Here is an 18,235-nt window from a genome sequence, read left to right as displayed (position 1 = left end):
CCTTTATAATCGAATTTGGACCGACAGTACCTTTCCCAGACGGTGGCGGGAAGCTGTTGTCGTTCCCGTTCCGAAACCTGGAAAGGACAAACATCTCCCCTCTAGCTATCGCCCCATTTCTCTCACGAGTAGTGTCTGTAAGGTTTTGGAGCGTATGGTGAATTACCGTTTAGCTTGGTGGCTGGAATCCTGCAGTCTTTTAACACCAGCCCAATGCGGATTTCGGAAGCATCGTTCTGCAGTTGACCATCTTGTTGCTCTCTCCACTTATATCATGAACAATTTTCTCCGGAAACGCCAAACGGTAGCAATATTTTTTGATCTGGAGAGAGCATACGATACCTGTTGGAGGACAGGCATCCTCCGCACACTGTTCTCTTGGGGCTTTCGAGGCCGGCTGCCCCATTTTCTTCGCGAATTTATGGCAGAGCGCACTTTTAGGGTGCGGGTGAACACTACTCTCTCCCGTACTTTCTCCCAAGAAAACGGGGTACCCCAGGAATCCGTGCTGAGTGTTGCACTGTTTGCCGTCGCCATAAATCCAATTATGGATTGTCTCCTTCCTGATGTCTCGGGCTCCCTCTTCGTGGACGATTTTGCGATCTACTACAGCTCTCAACGGACCAGCCTTCTTGAACGACGTCTTCAAGGATGTCTCGATCGCCTCCACTCGTGGAGCATCGAAACCGGCTTCCGTTTCTCACCCAGTAAGACCGTTTGTGTCAATTTTTGGCGACGTAAGGAGTTTCTTCCACCCTCCTTACATCTAGGTCCTGTCAACCTTCCGTTTTCAGACGTCGCTAAATTCTTGGGTCTTATGTTTGACAGAAAACTGTGCTGGTCCTCCCACGTTTCCTATCTTTCGGCTCGCTGTCTGCGATCGCTTAACACCCTCCGTGTCCTGAATGGTACCTCCTGGGGAGCGGACCGAGTGGTCCTTCTCCGCCTCTATCGCGCCTTAGTGCGCTCGAAATTGGACTATGGAAGCATAGTCTACTCCTCTGCTCGGCCGTCTATTCTTCGGCGTCTCGACACTATCCACCACCGTGGATTACGTTTAGTGTCTGGAGCTTTTTACACCAGCCGTGTGGAAAGCCTTTATGCTGAGACTGCTGAACCTCCGCTGTCCAATCGGCGAGCAGTCCTCCTGAGTCGTTATGCTAGCCATCTGTCTTCCATGCCTGCTAATCCAGCCCATGACCTTTTTTTCGACGCCTCCTTTGATGTAGGGTATGCAGGCCGCTCCTCCTCCCTACTACCCCCGGGAGTCCGCTTCCGTCAACTGCTCGATTCTCTTTCCTGCCGCTTTCCTAAAACCTTCTTGACAACTTGGGGTACAGCACCGCCTTGGCTCCGTCCCCGGATCTGCCTGCTCCGTGACCTTTGTCAATTTCCCAAGGATCTACATCTACATTTATACTCCGCAAGCCACCCAACGGTGTGTGGCGGAGGGCACTTTACGTGCCACTGTCATTACCTCCCTTTCCTGTTCCAGTCGCGTATGGTTCGCGGGAAGAACGACTGTCTTCTACTTTTAGTTTCTCCAATTTTATGACTTTGTTCCCATTGCTGCTGGCTTTCAATTTCGGTTTTTTACTGTCTTAAGTCACGGACTGGGCGCTAATGACCATAGAAGTTTTGCGCCCTAAAACCACAAAAAAAAAGCTTCAGTTTGAACGTCCTAACGCAAACTTCAGACGTTATGACGATTTTATTTCGAAAGGCAAGCCTACGTTTCTAGCATTTGTAGACTCAGAGAAAGCGTTTGACAATGTTGATTGGAATACTCTTTCATATTCTGAAGGTGGCAGGGGTAAAATATAGGGAGCGAAAGGCTATTTACAATTTGTACAGAAACCAGATGGCAGTTATAGGAGTCGAGGGCCATGAAAGGGAAGCAGTGGTTGGGAAGGAAGTGAGACAGGGTTGTAGCTTATCTCCGATGTTATTCACTCTGTATGTTGAGCAAGCAGTAAAGGAAACAAAAGAAAAATTCGGAGTAGGAATTAAAATTTATGGAGAAGAAATAAAAACTTTGAGGTTCGCCGATGACATTGCAATTCTGTCAGACAGCAAAGAATCTGGAAGAGCATCTGAACGGAATGGACAGTGTCTTGAAAGGAGTATATAAGATGAACATCAACAAAAGCAAAACGAGGATAATGGAATGTAGTCGAATTAAATCGGGTGATGCTGCGGGAAGTAGATTAAGAAATGAGACGCTTAAAGTAGTAAATGAGTATTGCTATTTGGGGAGCAAAGTAACTCACGATGGTCGAAGTAGAGGATATGAAATGTAGACTGGCAATGGCAAGGAAAGCGTTTCTGGAGAAGAGAAATTTGTTAACATCGAGTATAGATTTGTCAGGAAGTCGTTTCAGAAAGTATTTGTATGGAGTGTAGCCATGTATGGAAGTGAAACGTGGGCGATAAATAGTTTAGGCAAGAAGAGAATAGAAGCTTTCGAAATGTGGTGCTACAGATGAATGCTGAAGATTAGATGGGTAGATCACATAACTAATTGAACAGAATTGGGGAGAAGAGAAATTTGTGGCACAACTTGAGTAGAAGGGATCGGTTGGTAGGCCATTATGAGGCATCAAGTGATCACCAATTTAGTATTGGAGGGCAGCGTGGAGGGTAACAATCGTAGGAGACAGAGATGAATACACTAAACAGATTCAGAAGGATGTAGGTTGCAGTAGGTACTGGGAGATGAAGAAGCTTGCACAGGATAGAGTAGCATGGAGAGCACCATCAAAGCAGTCTCTGGGCTGAAGACAACAACATAGTTAAAAAATTGTATTTTGTATAAATGCGTGGAAAGTGACATAATTGACTGTTGTTTCCTTCTTAGAACACATTTTACTGCAGTAAAGTCACCATAATTTGTATCCAGATGAAAATGCAATGGTTGTTTCATTAGGAAAATTTTAAAGATAAAGGAAAAATGGGTTGCTTCAGTCAGCCAGCACAGGGAAACGACCGTACGTAGAAACGCTATTTAAATCTGTTAAAACGTGCTCAGTCTCGTAGGGTGTTTGTGCATTTTACTCAGTGATCCCTATACTATACGAATGGCGTACTCGGCTGTGTGAAGTAAACGTTCCGGCCAAAGATAGTCACATTTCATTCCTTGCCTAGTTAAAACATGGTTCCCACGAAATTGCACAAGAATGCAAAATGAAATTACTTTTCTATTCTGCTCCCACATCAGCCTATTCATCGTATATTGATATAAAGTTCAAAGCCATAAATAAGTAAAGAATTACTCATCACGTTCAGACTGGTGGAAATTTTGACGAATTAAAACATCGCGGCAAATGCAGATGACAATCTGCAGTCACGTCGGATTTCATGCTCTCTGATCAGAAATGTGCATCCAAGCAATAGAGAGAGGACTGATTTTATTGAACATCTTAGAGTATTCGGCTGTCTTTGACTTTTAAATCTTCGGACGAAATGTGTTCAAGAATATTGACGTTCACTTATATCGCATTCAGATGCTATTTCCGATTTCTTTTGCGCAATATCCGATATAGATATTGGATAGATCTCTGAATAATTCCGAAATTAGTTTCAAAAATACTGAAACAATAGACTAATGCAACACAAAACAATCTGCATTTCTTTGAGAGACAAAAACGAAACATTTTCAAAGCTGTTAGTTGTTTGTGAAACGTGAGGAAACTATTGCGTGCGTCGAAGGATCTGATACTTTTAAAGTAACAGCGTCATTGACGTGGTGTTCAGATTACCCGGACGAAATTATGTAAGTAAACGCACATTTTTCCAGGCATGTCCTTATATGGGATTTAGACGTTGGTTACTATTCTCATACTAACGGGGTTGAATTTACACAATAGAATTTGTGTTTGTTATGTTGACTTTCACCCTGAAGCACCTATATAATTTGTGTGACCACATATACTGGATATGCGCGCGAGTTAAAACAGGACATAAACGGTTGCTAATGGAAAATGTTCCGTAAATATAGAATCTCACATTTTCTCAAATGTTTATATATCCAACTGATATGATTGAGATCATAAGATCGCACTTCGCATTCATCGATAAATCATTCTTTCGGGGAAGTTGAAACATACATACTCTGACGCTGTTGCGTTATATGCGATAATGTGAATAATTTTCTCGGAACTGTGTGATGTACTCGCTACAAAGATATGTGCTGCGTTTAGTACTGGGAAACTTCCTTGATTATGCTATAGAGCGAACTCTCAAAAACATTGGTTAGGACGCTTTTGGTAACCAGTTTTTTCACGTAATGAAAATCATTCGAACACCGGGCTCAACGATTAGAAACAAGTTTCAAATCACCAGATCATTGTTTTAGATTTTGTCCCCGTTTCCCTAAGTAACTTTTTGCAGATACTGATTTGTTTTCTTTACATCGGACATAGCATATTTTCCCCATCCTTGTCAAACTAACGACGGGACGTAAACTCCAGAGCCTGAATGCCATCGTTTGGAATGTTTATTTGCCAGCAGATCATTTCAGTAATATGTTCGCCACCCGTCTTCCTTTTGGTCTTACGTGTTATTAGTTTGCAATACTACTGCTGTATCTCTCTTCGAGGGCGTATTAATTCATTATTACTTTGAAGAAAATTAGAACATGTAATGGACCGAGCGGTTTAGGCGCGGCAGTCGTGGACTGTGCGGCTGGTCCCGGCGGAGGTTGGAGTCCTCCCTTGGGCGGGCGCGCGCGCGCCGATGTGTGTGTGTGTGTGTGTGTGTGTGTGTGTGTGTGTGTGTGCAGTTTGGAAGGTAGAAGAGGTGCTGGTGGAGGTGAGGATGGGTCGTGAGTCACACCTAGGTAGCTCAGTCGGTACAGCACTTGCCCGCGAAACGAAAAGGTACCAGGTGTTTTAATCTGAGAGAAACGTTCAAATCAGCACTTTCTCCTCTGCAGAGTGAAAATTCTTTCTGTTCATAAAACTAATTTCGTCGGACAGACGGTCTGGTACTGATATTTCTTTACACACTTCGCGCCTACCTAGCAGAGGCTATTTTGTAGCTATACAAACGGTCTCCAATAAGCAGAATACTGTCAAGACCAACCTAGCACAAAGCTCATTTTGCGATTGTGTAAGCAGCTCAGTGGGTTTCTGTGCAAACAGCAAACTGCCATACGGAACTTCTCATGAACAAAACTGGTGTTCATGAAACGTATACCACCACATACGATCAATATTAAGCATATTTTAGAGCCGAGCATGTGACACCTACTGCTGCGTGAGGTTAACGAACACCAGATACACATTTTGCTCACTACTGTCAACCCACAAAGTAAAGATTTTTTATACATTCCTCGGTGCAATATTGTCAAATCATTCTTAGACACCTGCATGATGATTTTGACACTTCCCAGAATTAGTTACTATAAAAAATAGTATTATGAAATTGAGGATGAACAGGACAAGATAAATATAAATTATTTTTCACTATTATCCAAACAAACTTTATGCTGTTTCATCCTTTACATAAGGATAATTTTGTTTCAGGACGTATCAAATTTTGTCAAGTTTTCATGTATGATACAGAAACCTCCTGGCAGATTAAAACTGCGTATTGCTCACGGCAGTGAACCAAAACCTTTGCTTTTCAAATTCTCTACCGGTGTGATACAGAGAACGAGAAGAAACTATTACTAACGCGTGCTCTTTAGACAGCCCTCAACTTGCAGATAGCCTGTTCGAATTCGAAAAGTGAAAACAATTTTTCTCATCGCTAGCATTTGTCGTGAACGACTAGGAGACACGAGGATCTGAACCACTGATTACCTTATGTTAAGTCGTAAATGTTCTTAAATGTCGGAGTGAGAACAAACCACACCGTTAGTGACTCACTGGTCAGATCTTAAGGTAATCTTGAAGCATATTAGTGAGTAGGCTACGTGCCAGAACCTAGTTTCATATTTTCCCTTCCCTTGGTCGTCGTCATTTTGACGCGGAACGCACTGAGCAATTACCCACACTGATGCTTCACATGACTCTCCCAACTGTGCTAACAAGATGTCATTGTTCATGAAGAAAGAAAATCATTCTAACTACGCAGCTAAGCCTAGACCTCATGACCTACCAGACAACAATGCCCATACGACATGGTAAATCCTTTGTTTTGCTTTTTGACAGTGTTAGGTACATGATAGTTCTTCATAGTATTAAGTAGAAACAAGTAAACACTGCAGGAATATATATTTCACACATTTGCAAAATTGTACTACCGGCGATGACTAAAATATTGAACAGATTTCGTCACACATCTGAACACTTCTAAGTATGAGATGCCAAGGGCGCAGGTATAAGAAATAAGCAAAACTGTCACAAAAATAAGATATTGTTTAACAGTTAACCTGAAGAGATACGTGAATTCTCCACTCCTTGTATTCCTATCATCTGCTTACGAGAAGCAGCATTTTCCTGGGCCGACAACTGTAAACGCACAATATTCCAGCAGGTTATTTGTGCAGTGCAGCACCATAAGGAAACGACTACTACCGAACAGACGTCTGTTTGCACAGTTGCTGTCTATACGGCTCGCTCATGTTCAGCATTGGAATCTTTGCTGGTACTTTCCCAAGTTACTGTAGAATCTCGAAGATCAGCGTGCTGCTGCTCAAGCAAATATCCAATTTCACCGAGGACTTACGATATTTACCGATGCTGACATACGAGGAGCAAATGAAACCTTTGTTATACATCATACTAAAACGAATGTGTAATAGCTGACATTAACAATAGGATAAAGTTGTGGTTTTACTTTGTCTTATAAGGAAGTTGGTATTATTTGTAATGTATTCACTACAAAGAATGAATCGTAGGATATGAGGACAGACCCTCGAAACATACTGATAAATTTATTGAAACACACATTACATATCTGCATCTACATTCGTACTCCGCAAGCCACCTGACAGTGTGTGGCGGAGGGTACTTTGAGTACCTCTATCGGTTCTCCCTTCTATTCCAGTCTCGTATTGTTCGTGGTAAGGATTGTCGGTATGCCCCTGTGTGGGCTCCAATCTCTGATTTTATCCTCATGGTCTCTTCGCGAGATGTACGTAGGAGAGAGCAATATACTGCTTGACTCCTCGGTGAAGGTATGTTCTCGAAACTTCAAAAAAAGCCCGCTTTCGCGATTGCTAAATGATCCTGTAACGAAGCGCGCTGCTCTCCGTCGGATCTTCTCTATCTCTTCTATCAACCCTATCTGGTACGGATCCCACACTGGTGATCAGTATTAAAGCACTGGGCGAACAAGCGTACTGTAACCTACTTCCTTTGTTTTCGGATTGCATTTCCTTAGGATTCTTCCGGTGAATCTGTCTGGCATCTGCTTTACCGACGATCGACTTTATATGGTCATTCCATTTTAAATCACTCCTAATGCGTACTCCCAGATAATTTATGGAATTAACTGCTTCCAGTTGCTGACCTGCTATATTGTAGCTAAATAAGGGATCTTTCTTTCTATGTATTCGCAGCACAGTACACTTGTCTACATTGAGATTCAGTTGCCATTCCCTGCACCATGCGTCAATTCGCTGCAGATCCTCCTGCATTTCAGTACAATTTTCCATTGTTACAACCTCTCGATGTACCACAGCATCATCCGCAAAAAGCCTCTGTGAACTTCCGATATCATCCATAAGGTCACTTATGTATATTGTGAATAGCAACGGTCCTACGACACTCCCCTGCGGCACACCTGAAATAACTCTTACTTCGGAAGAATTCTCTCCGTTGAGAACGACATGCTGCGTTCTGTTATCTAGGAACTCTTCAATCCAATCACACAATTGGTCTGCGAGTCCATATGCTGTTAGTTTGTTCATTAAACGACTGTGGGGAACTGTACCGAACGCCTTGCGGAAGTCAAGAAACACGGCATCTACCTGGGAACCCGTGTCTATGGCCCTCTGAGTCTCGTGGACGAATAGCGCCAGCTGGGTTTCACACGATCGTCTTTTTCGAAACCCATGCTGATTCCTACAGAGTAGATTTCTAGTCTCCAGAAAAGTCATTATACTCGAACATAATAGGTGTTCCAAAATTCTCTAACTGATAGACGTTAGAGATATAGGTCTATCGTTCTGCACATCTGTCAGTCTTTAGTCAGTTTTGAATGTAAAACCATACAGATTTTAGCATCACTTTCCGTGCATTCCTCCAGGCTGCGAATGATAGCTTTGATCAACTGTTTCAGCATGTTCAGTGGGATCTCCTCCATAGTTGTACATACCTTTGAGTTCAGCCACTGTATGAGGACCTGTGGCGTACACGTCACTATTCAGGTGTCCCCACAAGACGACGTCAGGAAGCCCAAAGCGGTGTTTCCTTGGGCAACTTTATCCTGTTCGTTTAGTTTCTGTACGTGCTGCATTTTGTATGGGTGGAAGTGCAGCTTACCACGGATAATGCGCCGCAGGGAACGATCTGTCATTGTTAGCGCCAAGGCTCTTGGCGCGGGCTTCGGATGAGGGCTTTACGCATCTCCTCAACCAATTCCGCGGTCCGCTGCCACCTTCTTCGCCTTGGACTTTCCTTCTTTGCACAAGACGCTATTGTCCTGAATTTACCACCCACCGTAAAATCGTCCGATGATCGATAGTATCATGTCGTTTCAAACCGCGCGGACTAGGCGCGCGGTTTGAGGCGCCATGTCACGTATCAATCGGTCCCTGCCGCCGGAGGTTAGTGTTCCCTTGGGCTTGTGTGTGTGTGTGTGTGTGTGTGTGTGTGTGTGTGTGTGTGTGTGTGTGTGTGTGTGTGTGTGTGTGTGTTTTGTTCTTAGCATAAGTTAGTTCAAATAGCAGTTTGGTCCCTTAAGAATTCACACACATTTGAACAACTGTCGTTTCAACTGCCAGCCCTGAGTGGCCGAGCGGTTCTAGGCGCTACAGACTGTAACCGTGCGACCGCTACGGTCGAAGGTTCGAATCCTGCCTCGGGCATGGATGTGTGTGATGTCCTTAGGTTAGTTAGGTTTAACTAGTTCTGAGTTCTAGGGGACTAATGACCTCAGCAGTTGAGTCCCATAGTGCTCAGAACCATTTGAACAATTTTTTTTGTTTCAACTCGAAATGTCACCGAAAGAGTCGCTGAACTATAATGGGTGACTCGTTCTTTTAAAGTCTGCCTCGACGTCGAAAGCTCGATGCTCTGACCTCCAAAAGGCCGCCCGCCCCCGGTAGCTGAGTGATTGCCGGCACGGTAGCTCAGCGTGTTCTGTCAGAGGGCTGTGCGCTCTCTGTAATAAAAAACGGAGCCAAGGACTCAACGATCAACTTGAATGCATGTCTTGTGGCGTCCGGCCAGACCGAACACAAGGAACTAAATCGAGAGGGAAAAAAAACAAAAAATAAAAAAAACGGTCAGCGCGACACTGTCAATCCTAAGGGCTCGGGTTTAATTCCCGGCTGGGTCGGAATTTTCTCCGCCCAGGGACTGGGTGTTGTGTTGTCCTAATCATCATTATTTCATCCCATCGACGTGCAAGTCGCCGAAGTGGCGTCAAACCGAAAGACTTGCACCAGCTGAGTGGTCTACCCGACGGGAGGCCCTCGTCACACGCCATTTTCCCAAAAGGCCAGCATTACATATGGCATCCCTTTCTCCATTTATTGTGCACATACATATTTTAAGCTGGTGCAACAACGACGCTGTACTACGGGACTGAAATCCTGCTGTTCATTCTGCCAGTTCTTATCGGTCCACTGAGGGTTTGGCAGAACACACAGTTGCCTCCTCTGCCCGGACGGGGCTGCGGCTGTCTGGACTTGGTGGTCCAGCCTGGTTCTCAACCTACCTGCACCTTTACTCTTCTCCCCCCCCCCCTCCTAGCGTGGTCTGTTACTCTTGTTCATCGTTTCTCTCTGTGCTTCTCTTGCTCTGTCCGCGTTGCTAGCCTTTCGAAGGCAATTTGATTTGAGTCTCTCTGTTAAGAAGGGGGCTGGGGGGATGTACGTCCTCTTGTTTGCACTCTTTCAGAGGCTTCCGCCTGCTCCCTAGAGGGGGCACCTTGCGTGCCTTTCTTCCTGTCTCCCTTTCACCTTTTGCCCCTCATCTCAGCTTCACTGACCTGTGGCTCAACTCTGGGTTTTCTTCCCCCGAGTTTTGCGCAGCATGCTATCTCTGATCTACAGTCAAATAGACATGTCTGTTAGAGGCAAAAGGGACTGATGACCTACAAGTTTCGCCGGCCGGTGCGGCCGTGCGGTTCTAGGCGCTTCAGTCTGGTACCGCGTTACCGCTACGGTCGCAGGTTCGAATCCTGCCTCTGGCATGGATGTGTGTGATGTCCTTAGGTTAGTTAGGTTTAAGTAGTTCTAAGTTCTAGGGGACTGATGACCACAGATGTTAAGTCCCATAGTGCACAGAGCCATTTTTGAACCTAGTAGTTTAGTCCCTTTAAACATCCCACCAATCATTCTGCCAGTCTCCGTACAAAGGCACATTCGTAGGCGTCTGAGTGGCGAGGTGGAGGGGGGGGGGAGGCGCCTAACCTGTATGCAGACTATTCATTCATCAGAATTTTCACATTTGTCAGCGATTGTACTGCACTGCGGGTTTGAACACTGCTTGAGGCCAACGGGAAGTAAAGTGACTAATCACTATACTGTATATCTTGGATTTTTCTGAACTGTGCCGAAACAGTGTCCTAAATATTTTCTGGCGCTTCGTCATAGGTTCGTTATTAAACTGCAGTTTGGATAATGTAATCACAACAGTCTGTGGATGAAGAAAACCCCTGATGACTTGCTGAATATGCATTGGTTTAGTCGGCAAAACTTCTTCAGTTCTCTGAAGAACACGACAATGTAGGTGTACGTTTATATTTAATGATGGGAGTTAAATACACAAGTCGAAAGACCATAATATCAGTCTGACAAACAGCCACCAAATTCTATAGGGCAAAAAATGAAAGATTTTGACAGTTGCAGCGATGCTAGCAGTCAGAGGCTAGTCTGTAGGAACGGAAGAATGGCGCGGTATGGACTGAGAAATAGCTATTTTAAATCCTGTTACTTCCGTGTTTTCCAGTCAATAAAAGGGCCGGTTATGTATCCAAAACGGATAGGAAAAATTAAACTAGTATCCTACCTTCCGGTACAGCCAACATGTAATAAAAGCAATCCCAGTGCGACGTAATACATACCGTCCGCAGTTGTAGAGTCGCAACTGTATAATCAAAAACTCTAAATAATAATAAATGAATTGTGAATTTTAATTTCTAAAGGAACTAAGTAGGAGTGTTTCCGCGGCTATGGTATATGTTTTGAGGCTATGCGCAAACTATAAATCGTTTCCAGTTTACCTCCAGACCGAGCGAGGTGGCGCAGTGGTTAGCACACTGGACTCGCATTCGGGAGGACGACGGTTCAATCCCGTCTCCAGCCATTCTGATTTAGGTTTTCCGTGATTTCCCCAAATAGTTTCAGGCAAATGCCGGGAAGGTTCCTTTGAAAGGGCACGGCCGATTTCCTTCCCAATCCTTCCCTAACCCGAGCTTGCGCTCCGTCTCTAATGACCTCGTTGTCGACGGGACGTTAAACACTACCCACCACCTTTACTTGCCGAATTTGACTCGATTTAATACACTCAAAACTGGGCACCATTTTTTATGGTTTTGAACGTTAGCCGCCGTATATTCTTATAAAATCTCTTTTCATTATTTCTGTGCCTTGCGTGCAGGCTTACCTGTCACGTTTATCTATTTTGCATACCGGATATCAAAATGAGTCTCTCTTAAAGGTTCTCTTTCTCAGATGTAACATTTAGTCCTCCAGCATGTCTACTTGTCGCTTCCTTTTTATTTATGCACGTAACTAAACCTACAGCTAGCACATGTTCCATTACAGTTAGTACATAACCTAATATTTATTTTCAGCGAACACTGCTGCCTCATCAATCTGTCGTATCGTACTAAATTTTGTACTTGACAAACAAGACTTCAACTTCCCTCTTTCCATTTCAATGCAAAAATGAAAACCAGTGGTGACAATGACCATCCTTTCATCAGTTTCCTTGGTTTCGATTTTTTGTATTAATCTGTAGGTACAAATTATTTTAAAAGTTTGCTCTGAAGAAAGTGGATCTCCAGATATCTCTGTTCACGATACCACACTGACTGAAAAGGAAAACAAGAAAACCATTTTAATTCATCACTCCCCCCCCCCCCCCCATTATAAAACAACTGCCCATATTTTATAGCGTCAAAATAAGGTCCGAAATAAGACTTCATCTGCATTTCGAAAGCGCTTATCTACTCCATATACACAACACACAAGCGTTTCATAGTATGTTTATACAGGACAGCTGTGTGTGGTGCTGCAGTAGCGAAGAAACAGTGTTCCGTGATTCATTGTCTTGAACTGATAGCGGAACTATCGTTTCCTGCGGCAAAACAGAGGAAAAAGTGTGAAATTTAAGCCAAATGGCTATCAAATCTGGGATGCAACACAGCTCCAAATAATCATAGTTTATCAGAATTACAAATTCTGCAATCTGACAACCTCAAGATGATTGCCTTTAGTCAGTCTTAGGCTGTTAAAGAGATATCCTAACAGGCAATTTGAGGATATTGGCGGATTTTTCACATTCATCTAGTCGAAAGTCTTCAAAAACTTACTCAAGAATTTGCCTTTGACCATTTCAACCCTCTTTCAACATGTTACAGTTTGGAGACTTCTAATCATCGTTATCTGTCGATAGTTTTTATATTTATTTTTTTCTCTGCATGCTTTCGTGTGTTTAGTCCCTTCATTCTCTTATTCTTTTGTAGTGCCATCAGTTCCACTGTAATTGACCACCTCTTCTCAGTTATTTCACAAAGGCTAATGTGGCACCGCTCCCTTGTTTCTTATGGCATCTATGATTTCTGTGGAATTAAATTAGTGAACTGCAAGAGTCCTAAATAACAATTGACTAATAGTGTATAAATTGCACTAACAATTAACGTCTAACTTTCTAGAATGCATATATCCCAATTTTAGGCACAAATGTTTAATATCTGTCTGATTTTTCAGCTTGATCTAGAGATGGCACCAAAATATAAGTTAACTTACTTCCCTATAATGGCTCTGGGTGAGCCAATTCGTTTTCTTCTATCATATGGCAAAGCTGAATTTGAAGATGAAAGATGTGAGAACGAGAAATGGCCATCTGTGAAAGAATGTAAGTAAAAACACTTGTTTAAGCATATGGGATTAATAAATTTAATCTCCGATCTCATAAAATTAGCAAAATAATTGCTCTCTAAAACAGTAAAACTTTGTATGAGACATTTTGTGCACTAAAAATAGTAAAGTGAGATGATATTGGGTAGGTGATACTGAAAAACAAAGAAAAAACCTGTTGTGTAAAAATGTAATTTATGTAATATTGAAATCTGTTTCGGTGAGTTATTCTAATAGTGAGAAACAAGTAGTTGTAACTATTTAAAAATGTAGTTATAACCACATTTTCTTTTGTAACATGTACAAAGTCAATTTCTGTAAAAGGAGGGTACACATTACAATATCTAATTTTTTTGTCAAGGATTTTGACATTTTTAAACTCTTTTGGCTTGAGTTTGGATTTCTTAATGGTTCTGATACAGAGAAAGCTATTTAGTGAGAATTTACTTAATTCGTTAGATAATAAATTAGAGGCTGCTGGCATTTTCTGTAACCTGTCAAAAGCCTTGGACTGTGTGAGTCACAGCATTCTCTCAAGTAAATTATAATATAATGATGTCACCGACAATGCTGCAAAAGGGTTAAAGTCTTAGCTATCTAACAGGAAACAAAGGGCGTCATTGGGAAACACCTGTGCAGTAAGCAGTCAGTCTTAATCTGACTGGGAATTATGTGTGATGGTCTTCAAGGTTCCATCTTGGGTCCATTGGTTTTTGTGTACGTTAATGACCTCTCATCTACTACATTGCCAGATGTTAAGTTTGTTTTGTTTGCAGATGCTACAAATATTTCAAAAAGTAGCAAGTCAAATACAGATTTAGAAATAACTTATAATCAAATTTTGAATGACATTGAGTGGTTTTAAGCTAATTCACTGTCATTAAACTTTCAGAAGACCCCCTAAATGCAGGTCATGTTAAATTTCTGGCATTGCAACTTGATAATAAATTCAGTTGGGAAGGGCATACCACAGAATTGCTTAAGTGCCTGAACAAGTCTGTATTTGCCGTTAGAATGTCAGATGTAGGAGATCTATAGAAAAACTTGCTTATTTCGCTTATTTTCATTATATTGTCATATGGGATCATGTTTGGGGACTACTCATCAAACTGAGCAAACATTTTTAGGTTGCAAAAGTGTGTGATGAGAATCATTTGTGGTGTAAATTCAAGATCATGTAGAAACCTGTCCAAGGAACTTTGTATTCTAACTGCTGCTTCTCATTATATTTTTCCCTAATGAAATTTGTTGCAAGTAATGCATCTTTGTTTCCAACAGATAGCTCAAGACATAGTATCAATACTAGGAATAAGAACAATCTACATACAGACCTAAAATCACTTACCTTGGTCCAAAAAGGGTCCAACATCCAGGAACACACATTTTCAATAAATTTCCCATTAAAAGCTTGGTTTCAGATAAAACATAGTTTAAACAGAATTTGAAAGAGTTTTGATAGTTTTGCTGGCTCTTTACTATTTGCTTTTTTTTATTATTACTCACGTAACAACTAATATATGAGATAAAATATGTTGCTACGAAAAGAGCCCCGAAATACCTTTTAGTGATGCAGTGCTGCGACTTTCTTTGGATCATTAATTTTCAACAAAACAAAATATATTATGTTCTTATTGTTCTGGATCTGGCTTTCTATTAAATGAACATTTCTTCCTTACTTTATAGTTATTGAAAGGGTTAGTGAAAATTACTTAGTTATCAATACTGATGTTACAGTATGCAATGATTGTTCAACATCAAAATTTTGCAGTGGATTTTTGTTAAACAGTAAAACATCAATAAGTACCACGACTAACACGAGAACATGAGACTATTCTCATAGAAAAAGATGTTTTTACTATAAGGTTTGCCAGACCAGAACTACGCACAGCAAGATTTCTTTTATGTGATGGAGGTAAATTATCTTTTTGCACTGTTAGAAATAAATTATCAGCAGCCCGCGTCAACCTGTAAAACACATCATATAATCTGCTGCTCTGCTCTGCAATTCTGGGAGCTGAAAGAAATAATTTTTGTTCACTATTACCTGCCCGCTTCTTTGCAGTATGATTGATTTCATTTAATGCAGTTTGAATGTGCCGCGGCAGCGGCTCATTTGTTCGCAGCGCAGCTCTGCACCACGAATAATATTTAAATAACTGAAAATTTCTTAAAGGGATGGGATAAAATACCAGGCAAGCTTATTACAAATCATAATGCAAGGTTTAACTAAGTAACTCTATTCAAAACATTTAAACAAATAGTTATTACACACCTTTCCCAAGCTATGTCTAATGGCGTCCCTCTCACAATCTTGACAAAAGAATGCTACGCAAGCATACAATATAATGTCACAGGCTCTTCCTACTCACGTAACTACAAGAAGACGACAGAGAAATTAATGTGCGTTCTGTATTATTTATACTAGTCACATATTCTCATCTTTGTTTGATATTAATAAGTATCGTCTTTGGCGGTTTCAGTACTCGCTGACACAGATATTATCTAAAATAAATAAAAAACAGTACATAATTTTATACAAAAACAAAACATGACACATAATGCTTTCTCTTTATTACATAATGTCCTTTGCCAAGAGACGTTACAATAGGCAACTCCTCCTACTCCATAGATGAAAATCTTAACAGGGACTGTTAGGCCAGCTTAAGTAAAAATATTTTAGATTTCAGTTTTGACAGCAGTTGGTCACAACACTCAAGATTAGGTATTTTGTGTATGATAAATTTATTAATAGTGCATAACAATGTTTCATTCCGACAGCATGTTAATTCTGTAAATATTAGCTGTTCCAGTTTACTGCATTGTATTCACCTATTTTGACAGTCTCCTGACAAGTGATCAGGGTAGTGAGTATTACATACAAATATTTTATGTTTCTGTGTTATACTTTCTGACCTATTCCACACACATGAGAATCATCGCATTTTTGGGTCTATGGAAGGAAAGCTGATTTTAATCTAGTCTCTTTTGTACATATATTTTTCAGGTGTGCAATAATTTTGACTTATTGTCTCACATCAGGTTTGAATTCCGCTGTTCACACTTAAGTTTTATGTTTCATTACTAAATATTCATTAATATTAAAGAAAAATATTTCTACAGTTTTTGGGTGAAAGTGCCATACTCTGACAGTTTTGATCTATAGAAAGCAAGAGTGCTTTCTTGTATCCGTTAAGATTGCAAAAGAAAGCTCTCTTTCATACGGTAGAAATTTTGCTAACATTTTTTTTCTTTTAACTAGCAATGCCCTTCGGGCAGGTTCCAGTTCTTGAAATTGATGGGAAGAGGACATGGCAGTCTCTTGCTATATGCCGTTACTTAGGCAAGCAGATGGGCTTGGCTGGTTCTAATGATTGGGAAGATCTCCAGATTGATATGGCTATTGATACAGTAACAGACCTAAGACTGAGTAAGTTATGTTTCTTTACACTGAAGCCATTTGTTTTTGTATTTACATTTACATATGTAAGAAGACTCCTGCCTGAAATACAAACACCAAAATGAGTAAATACAGTCAATTGTGCACCATTCAGTGGAGATTGTGAGTGATGGATAAATGTAAACAAGATGCTAAACACCATAGTTCAACCTCTGAAGTATCACACTTTAAATTGTCTAAAGACATAAATTTGCCAAGCAAAAATGACACCATGCAGTAATCTGTGATTTTAAAGAAACATTTGAGCTGTGACTGAGATGGTGATCAGTGAGTATGTTCTCCATTGTAAAAATAAATTGATATTCATTTTTCTAGTTTCATATTTTTAAGATAAAAACAAAGTATATGCCAAAATTAATTTTATTTAATGTTGGGTTATTTTTTGTAGAAATAGCAAATTATTCATATGAGACTGATGAAGCTGTGAAGGAGAAGAAAAAGGGACCCCTCTTCAATGAAACTCTACCATTTTTATTGCCAAGACTTGATAATCTGGTGAAGGAAAATGGAGGTTATCTGGCAAATGGCAAGGTGAGCTGAACAATATTGAAATTTGTGGAGTAGTGATACTGATTAAAGTGTGGTAATCTTAAAAATAGTAATCTGCAGGTGCATTCAGACAGAGATGGTTGTGAACAATGTCACATCCAGTTAAATTGCTTAGTCACAAAAGAAATCTATAGCATATATGAAATTGTATAATACTTTCATCTGCATTCAGATCAAGAAACAGTAGTTCACAATTTTAATACTACATAAAAAAAGTAATTTAACAAACTGAACTAAGGCTTTTACTATGCTAAGGAGGATATTTAGTATTTGTGGCTAACTAGCTGTTGCACACATTGTTTTCCAGAATTGCAAGAATTTTGCAAAATCATGATTTAAATTGCTAGGAATTATGAAGTTGATAAATTCTTTTGAAAGAATGTTGGGTAATATGTTGTACTTCATTGACTGACCACATGATTTTGATAATGTTATGCTGCGGTGTTAATGTGAAATCTTCGCTTTCAGCTCTCGTGGGCAGATCTGTATTTCATAGCTATATTGGACTACCTGAACTTTATGGTTGGATTTGATCTAACAAAAGATTATTCAAACCTTGCTGCACTCAAGAATAAAGTACGTGAAATACCGGCTATTAAAGAGTGGGTTGACAAGAGACCAAAATCTGACATGTGAATTCAGCCTCTGTTTTATTTAAAAGATATCTGTTCCTTGTTTATAATACTGAATTATTTGTTCATTAAATTTTTCTAGAATGTCTTATTAAAACTGTGATAAACACTTTTGTATTTGCAAAAAAAGTACAATAAAGTTTCTTATCAAATTGAATACCTTTACATGCCTGGAAATATTTCATATGTGTGAATTATGTTCAAAAGCTATGTGGAAACAGATATGTACACTCACAAGCCACTGTCTTGACAGACTGAAAGATGATAAATAAGATTCATGACAATATCGGTTACACTTCTAATCCTCCTGTTCTCAATGTTAATGAAGATCTTTAGAAAATTTATATGTAATCGTAATGATGACTTCCAGAGCAGCAGAAGTCTCCCAACCTTACT

The 18,235-nt window shown here is 40.6% G+C and overlaps 1 protein-coding gene across 1 annotated transcript in view; it reads left to right on the top strand.

Annotated features, from left to right (window-relative positions):
* Positions 1 to 17,996, top strand: part of LOC126161564 (glutathione S-transferase-like) — a 34,418-nt gene extending 16,422 nt beyond the window's left edge. The window contains exons 2-5 of the mRNA XM_049917505.1: positions 13,052 to 13,199; positions 16,461 to 16,628; positions 17,047 to 17,189; positions 17,676 to 17,996. Coding sequence (XP_049773462.1) covers positions 13,064 to 13,199; positions 16,461 to 16,628; positions 17,047 to 17,189; positions 17,676 to 17,843 — 615 coding nt within the window. The 5' untranslated portion in view covers positions 13,052 to 13,063 and the 3' untranslated portion in view covers positions 17,844 to 17,996. The remainder of the gene's footprint in view (positions 1 to 13,051; positions 13,200 to 16,460; positions 16,629 to 17,046; positions 17,190 to 17,675) is intronic.
* The last annotated feature ends 239 nt before the right edge of the window (positions 17,997 to 18,235 follow it).

Source organism: Schistocerca cancellata, chromosome 2 (genome assembly GCF_023864275.1).
Source record: "Schistocerca cancellata isolate TAMUIC-IGC-003103 chromosome 2, iqSchCanc2.1, whole genome shotgun sequence".
Classification (NCBI taxonomy): domain Eukaryota; kingdom Metazoa; phylum Arthropoda; class Insecta; order Orthoptera; family Acrididae; genus Schistocerca; species Schistocerca cancellata.
Note: the sequence above shows the minus strand (reverse complement) of the source record. Positions and strands in the feature narration are given on the sequence as shown.